Here is a 7,323-nt window from a genome sequence, read left to right as displayed (position 1 = left end):
CATGCATGAAAAAAGGCAGGGGAAGGCTTATCATTCATAAATAACAAGGTTTGACTCACTGAAGCAAAAGTATTTTCCATCTAGAAATAAGATAATTTCATTCACTAGAGCCACTGTGATGCAATTTTACAACAGGATTGAGAGTCCTTTTTATTGATCGCTTCAAATCAATTGTGTTGTTGCATACAAACTGGTGCAAAACCATCCAATCACATTTATGGCTCTCCTACATCAGTACACATGGAATGCTGATCTGTATCATTGCGTATTTGTTTAATCAAGCTAATATTTCATCTGCCTTATTGGAGTGATAATGTGATGAGACCAAACTCAAAGTACTGAAAACCCATTCATTTCTGATCAAAGAGCTAGCTGAGGGATTTAGTCTTTTTGAAACCACACAGAGATTCATTCTCTTTTCTAAACAGTGGATTTTGCAGAAAGAAAATAGAATCTCCACTTTTAGGCAAAACCGTCTTTTGGCACCACAGAATTCACTTGCAACTTTCAATTTTCAGTCCTTGAGAAGAGCTGGTAGAATTGGCTACAGTAATCACTTTGCTTCCATGGGCTTTTTGCATCCTCTTCTTCATTTGCCTTTCTAAGGACTCAGTGTAGAAGATCCTGCTTTCTTCAAGTCAGATACTCATCCCAAAATCCCAAGGAAATGGACTTCCCCAGCTGTGCCTCAGTAAGGAGAGCAAATACAACTCTGTACCACCTCAGGGAGATTCAGAGAGTGTTCAACAGTTCCTCAAATTTGGATGACACTACTTTGTACTATTTGCTGGAGGAATGGTCTCTCACCCCATCAGGCACAAACATGAAGATGTTTTTAATCTCTCCAGTTGTCTGCCTCATGGCAGGTGTCCTCATCATTCCTACCATCTTATTTGTGATCTTCTCCCGGTTTAACATCCGTCAGGAAACAAGGTACATGCTGCTGGGAAATGCTTTGCTTTCTGATCTGAGCTACCTGTTGTTCTACACCCTGTCAGCTGCTCTCAATGCAGCACATCTACATCTCCCGAAGGAAGCTTGTGTCCTCCTGTTATTTTTGTTGGCAGTGGCTTATTGTGGAGGCTTGTTCACAGCTGCTGTGATAGTCTTGGACACATACATAGCTGTTTTGTTTCCTTTGCGCTACATTGCTATTTTGCCTCCTTCACGAACTAAAAAAATCATTGTATTACTATGGATGTGTTCTGGAGCTTTCCCTGGGATTTTCTTCTTGGTGCTATGGAGCACCCACAGCTTTGTGCCCTGTGTCCTGGAAACGTGCTCGGTTCCAGTCATACTAATATTAACTCTGAACGGGACTGATGCTGTGAAACTCTGTTTCTGGCTTTCTACCACAGTTATCTTTCTCTGCCTGTCTGTAATATTTTGTTGCTATGCTCTTCTGTATTTTAAAACCAAACACTCTGGTATATGGGAGAGCATCTGCTCCAGAGCCAGTGTAACATTCTTAATGCACAACACTGTGTTGTTCTTTTACTTCTTTCCACTATTGGCCCTTTTTGTAGAATCATTCTTGTGTGTTAATGTTGTCATCAGACTGGAGACAGGAATCTTGGTCTCCCTGACAGTCTGCAATGTCCTGATGATTCTTCCTAAAGTTTTGTTCCCTTTTCTGTATGGGCTTCGATACAGAGAGATCTCAGCCTCTCTCAAATGCATTGTCAGGAGGAAGCAGCTTCACCTGGTGTCACCTGCTCTGCCACCATCCTGAGCCAACACAGAGCATAGCCACAGCAGAGGAGTTTTCCTTATCTTGTTATCTTGCAAGACTGATGGAAATCACTCAGCTTCAGAAGAAGTGAAGAAGAAGTGATCAACCCATGGTAGGGAAGATATGGGTTGATCACTACCTCCTTGGTGACAAAGGCCACAGACCTTTCATCATGTCACAGCTGAGAATACAGCAAATTCTACCCTGGATGAAGTTCCAAGCTTTGTTCTGATGAGGGAAGGCAGAACCTTTCAGGAGAGATAGTGAATCAGGGTCATTTTTACTCACCTGCTGTAGAAAAGAAAAAGAAAAAATTAAAAATAGCTGATGCAAAGTAAAGGGGATAACCACAGGTCTCTTGACAGCATCACCTACAGCAGAGGATCCTTAACCAAACATATGTGAGAAAAACAACAATTTCTTTCATTCAGAGTGTATTCTTGCAATGTTAGCAGGCAATGTCCCATTCTTTAAAACATGCACCGAGAGGCACCTCTGGAAATTGCTGCGCTCAGTGTAACGCCATGCCCCAGCTCGTGCAGTGTGTGCGGGTGCATCAGCTCCTCTGGATTGTCTGACTGCAAAGCACTGAAGGTTTACAAGATCTCTGTCTGATGGGAAGTCACCTTTGATCAGTGTCTCCTGAGCAGCACAGCACATGCACTGCCTAGGAGTACAGAGATGGATGCTCAGGGAGGGCAGACAGCTGGAGGCAGCGGGGCCAGTGCCTCCCTGCAGGCTGCAATCCTGCAGTGCCTGTGCCAGGGCAGCGAGTGGGTGGCTGGGGCAGCCCCAAGCCCTGAGTCCCTGCGGGGCTGGCCCAGGCAGGGTCTGAGCCAGCAGGGTGGCAGGGCAGGAGCAGTGAGGCTCAGACAGCACCCTGGGGCGAGGCACTGAACGGAACACCTCTTTGAGTCCCTGCCTGGGGCATGTCCTGGTTCTGCCTCACAAAAATCTGCAGCAGCCTGATCCCAGGTCACAGCTGCGTTGTGCCAGAGCTACTGTTGGGTACCTGTCACAGAACCCCTAGGCAGGGCACGAGGAAAGGCTGCAGAGCCTGCTGATGTACTCAGGGGCAAAGAGGATGAGATCTTCTAAGACCCTGCTAGGTTTTCCAGATGAGCCACCTACCTATAGAAGACAAGTTAAACATATTTCTGACCTTTAAAGAAATGAAAATTTCATTAAATATAAACATCAGTGTGAGAGATTTAAATTGCATTTCTTTCCTTGAACTTGAGAAAAAGGCTCTGTATTTCTAAGGATAATATTTTTAGAATTTGCTACGTTTTATGTTAAAATACATTAAATTTTTTTTAAAAAGGTTCTTGATTTCCCTCTGTGCAATATTTTCCTTGCGTGCAGTCTCTCTCTGCCGTCTGTTTGCTTAAAGCTCTACACAGTAAGTGCTGAATGTGGCTTTTGGCTGTTTCACTCTTATCTGAAGAATTCCACGAAGTGCGAGCCAGGAGCAGATTGGTGACTGGTTGCCTGAAATTTTTTGGCAGTTCAGCCAGTTTGAGCGGTTCCTGCTGGTCTTCTCTCCTCATTGCCAAACCGCTTGTTACCCTCCTCACATTGCAGTGCCTGCTCTCTCCTGTTTGCTGATGCAACTGCTTCTGGGGTTGCAGGTTAAAAATAGCCCTTCAAAGAGAGGTGGTGTTTTTTTCATGTTAACTGAGATTATCCCAGAGATCTGTTTTGTAGGATGTTCTGCAAACAGCTGCGTCAGCACAACTGAGAGTGACAAATCCCAGTTCAGAGGTGGGGAGGATGAGCAGGGACATCTTGGAGAGGCTTTGCTGCTCAGGGACTCTTCTTGTGTAAGAAGTATCTCTAATGTAAACTTGTTGCAAGTGGATAAGCTGTAACATTGCACATTTGCTTTAACCATGGTTCTGTGCTTCTCAATCCTCTTCAATAAAAGGATCCAGAAGTTGCTTTTTTTACTGGCTGCTTTTATTTTTCTCCAAGATGAATGTGCCATAGAAATCTGTCACAGAAACTGTTTGTGTAAAGATTTTATATTCAGCCAATAACAGGGATCTTCCATGAGACTGGGAAGGATGAGGGAAATGTATACTAAATCCCTTTAGCATGTGGAAAGATCAAGAATGCAAGAGGTACTTGTAAATCCTCAGGCTGCTCATATCATGGGCCAAATTTTTATGCCAATATTCATTGACAAAGGTGCTGATAACTTATAGGTTGTTTTGTTCAGGCAAGGTCCTTTCAAGCTTTATTATATAAAGTTCACCTATATTTGGAATTTTCATGCTAAGTAGTAAAGATAACTGTGTAAATAGTATAACATAAGGTAATTCTGCACTCAGCCATAGGTGACTTGGAGTAGCTGCAAGTTAATAGTACTTGATCTTCCTGCTAATCTCTCAGTTGTGAAGTTAATTTCCCAGACAGGATTCTATTGCCAATTCTGTAACTGTTTCTTACATACACATTCCCTGGATATATTTATATACAACCTGAAGTTTGGTAAGATAAAGAAGGACACAGAAAGACAGAGGAAGGGAATTGGTGATCATGGCAAGTTTAAGTATGTATGAAATCTGCCTACAGTGACCGGGCAAACAAAACACTTCTTTGTGGAAATTACCTTCAAAGAAAGATCATTGCAAGCTAATATTTTATTAAATCACTTTAAATGGGTTTAACATTAGACAGGAAAGTTTTTCTTGAGTGACTGCTTGTAAACAACTTTTCCACATGGAATATTACTGTGCTGTTTGGTACAAAATGAGTGTGTTACAGCATACATAGAAGAAACACCCGAATCACCACACACCTGAAACATTTCCCTTTGGGGAGTTCCCCACTCTGAATAGGACCAAAGGACTCACCAGGGCAATGCCACAAGCACAAAAGGTTCCTATAATACCTTTCATAGATGTCTTGAGTTTTGACTTAAATACCATTAGGCTGCTTTATTTGCCAGAACCTCACAGCTGTCGTGATTACCAACCTTGTAAGGATGTCTCCACATAAGGTCTGGAAATTCAAACAGACTATTGACCATAGCCTGGCATTTGGCCTCTCCCAGGTCACATAAGTGAACTTCTTGGCTATCACTGTGCCTGCCCAGCATTTTAATTTGAAGTGAAATGGAGAGCAGTTGACTTTAACATGTGATTTGGCCCTGGGGGCAGTAATCCTTTAATGAATTGCAATAGCATGAATCATTAAAGGTATTCTAATTTATAGCCTTAATATATTCCTGATCAGTTTTCCCTCTCTTTTCTTGTGCCAACATTGTCACTATGCTTACCAGTGCTCTCTTCCCTCTCTCAGCTGGATTTGCAGTGCAGTTTGCTGTCTGTAACCTGCAGACTGAAGGGAGTCAGACCTGCATTTCAGGGTCTGGGGCTGTGCCATACAACAGTGGAGACATAATTACATCTGCAGATAGGTCTGTGCTCAAATGAGATCAGTTTCAGTGCCAGGAGATATGGAGGCTCTCCAGGCAGGTAAACAAGCACACAGCTTTGGATTTGGCATACAGTTCATTGCAACGATTTGGGTAATTATTGAGTAAAACTAATTAACCTCCTGCAGTTTTAGTAATTCATGTTAGAGTATCTGTTTCTGCTCCAGCAGTTGGCTGTGTCATTTTCTATGGGAAACTTAATATAGTAATAGGGCAGAAGGAAACTGGCATGTGTCTGGTTGCACCGGGGGCAGCCCCAGAACTCTGGGGATGTGTCCCAGTGCTGGGGAACAGCTCCAGCTGCCCCTGAGACAAGTCAAGCAGCTCCCACAGGGAAAGGCTGCTTTGCTTCCCTGGTCACTGTTCTGCACACTGAGATACTGTGTTCTTTGGACAGAAACTGTGCTTGTTGCCATTCTCTGCCAGAGGGGCTATGTATGGCACATGAGGGAGAGCCCACGATAGGAAAAAGAAATTACATGTTTCCTTGAAACTTGACTTATGTTGTCTGCTGGTGGCAGCTGGCTCAGAGCATAGCACTGCTGCTTCTTGCCATTTTTTCACAAGTCTTGTGATTTTGGCATCTACATAAAACTACCGATCCTGCGTGTTTTTGTTTTTCAACGTGTTTCAAGTCCTTCAGGTAGCAAAAGGAATCCAGAAGGTACAAAGAGCAGTGAGGCAAATAAATGCAACTCTTCATGCACTGCTATTAAACATCAGAATTCCTGAGGGACTTTTGAGTTAGGAGAGGGGAAAAGAGCCAAACTGTGGTGTGCAGTCTTGGGTTTGTCAGTGAGGGATGTTTTGGCTTGTGTTTGCCCAAGACTTAGAGATGTGGCTGGGAAAGCACAGCAGGAGAGACAAGAGTCTGTTTTCTGCCTCTGCAAGAATTTGGATTATGAAGTTTATTTGGATAACTTTTTTTCAACTCAGTGGGGATTTTTTTTCTCAAGAAAATAATACAAGTTTTGCTGCAGACATCACAGGGAGAAAATCATCAACCAATTCCTGAGAGCTACTGGTTTTTTACGGTGTTCCCAGTAGGGGAACTGACCAGCAGACCCAGTCAGTTTCAGCAGTTGCTATCATTAGTTTTACCAACAGGTAAAGGTACAGAGACATAGCTCCTCAAGGGGAAGGGGAGACTCCCCATTCATCCACCTTCTCTGTCCCTGCAGACCAGCCAGTGCTTCCAGTTCAGTCCAAGATTGTAACTGTTCTTCACAAAAACATTTTGAAATAAAATACTCTTCCAAGAGGTATTTCTTCATGCCCTCTGAAGAGCAGAGTGGGATGGAAGTATGAGAAATGCAGAACACTAGGAATGTAAAGAAGGAAGGGGAACAACTAAAAGCAGTTGCAAATGGAAGGACTGTGGGAAAATTAGATTAAGAAAATGTGAGGATTGGCTGGGATTACAGAAATTAGTTCAAGGCACAGAGCAAATTGCAGAAGAGACAAGATTTCTTGCAGTCTTTCTGAGGGAGGGCCACAGTGGAGACCTGTTGTGGGCTGCATCTGCCCTGCTCAGCCTGCACCAGGAGGGTCTGCAGACCCTGCCCTACCACTGAGCACTCTGGCATTAGTGTGCTGAAATTCGGGAACCCATGGTTTTTTCCTCAGCCTAACATGACAGAAATATTATTTTTAATACTGTATAAGGCAAAAGGAGACATTACAGAGGGGGAGGGAGGGAGGCTGGAAGGAGTCACTGCTCTCTACTCGGAGAGATTTGTTTTGCACAGTGTTTTCAGTCTTGATTTAACAGTGAGTTGGCTCTTTCCAGCAACTAGGCAGGGGAGGAGGGATGGGAATGTTCCCAGCCTTTGGCCAAGAGTGTCCCGGAGCGTCCTGGCCATGACCTCCTCAATGTTTGTTTTTCTTTGCCTACCACTGACCCAGATGCTGGGGCTCTGAAGAGCCTGACCTGTTGGACATTTGACACTGCTGGTACAGCATGTGTCGGCCTCAGGAATCAGGCTGAGAACGGTCCCTGGAACTGTTCCGTCCGATTGCATTCCAGGAAATTAAAACCCATGAGAAAAGCCCTGGGAGCGCAGTGCCACCCAGTGGGGCTGGAGACAGGGATGGGAGCCCTGGGGCTCTGGGGCTCCGTGTGCAGCCGCGGGGAGAGGAAAAGCCTTTC

At 44.2% G+C, this 7,323-nt stretch overlaps 1 protein-coding gene across 1 annotated transcript; it reads left to right on the top strand.

Moving 5' to 3' along the window:
- The first annotated feature begins 667 nt into the window (after positions 1-667).
- Positions 668-1,732, top strand: GPR148 (G protein-coupled receptor 148). The gene has a single exon (XM_009071810.1). It carries the CDS (start codon positions 668-670, stop codon positions 1,730-1,732), a length of 1,065 nt encoding a protein of 354 aa, XP_009070058.1.
- Positions 1,733-7,323: the final 5,591 nt, after the last annotated feature.

Source organism: Acanthisitta chloris, unplaced genomic scaffold (genome assembly GCF_000695815.1).
Source record: "Acanthisitta chloris isolate BGI_N310 unplaced genomic scaffold, ASM69581v1 scaffold11360, whole genome shotgun sequence".
NCBI classification, from domain to species: Eukaryota; Metazoa; Chordata; class Aves; order Passeriformes; family Acanthisittidae; genus Acanthisitta; species Acanthisitta chloris.
The sequence above is the reverse complement of the archived record's forward strand: the minus strand, read 5'-3'. Positions and strand labels throughout refer to the sequence as shown.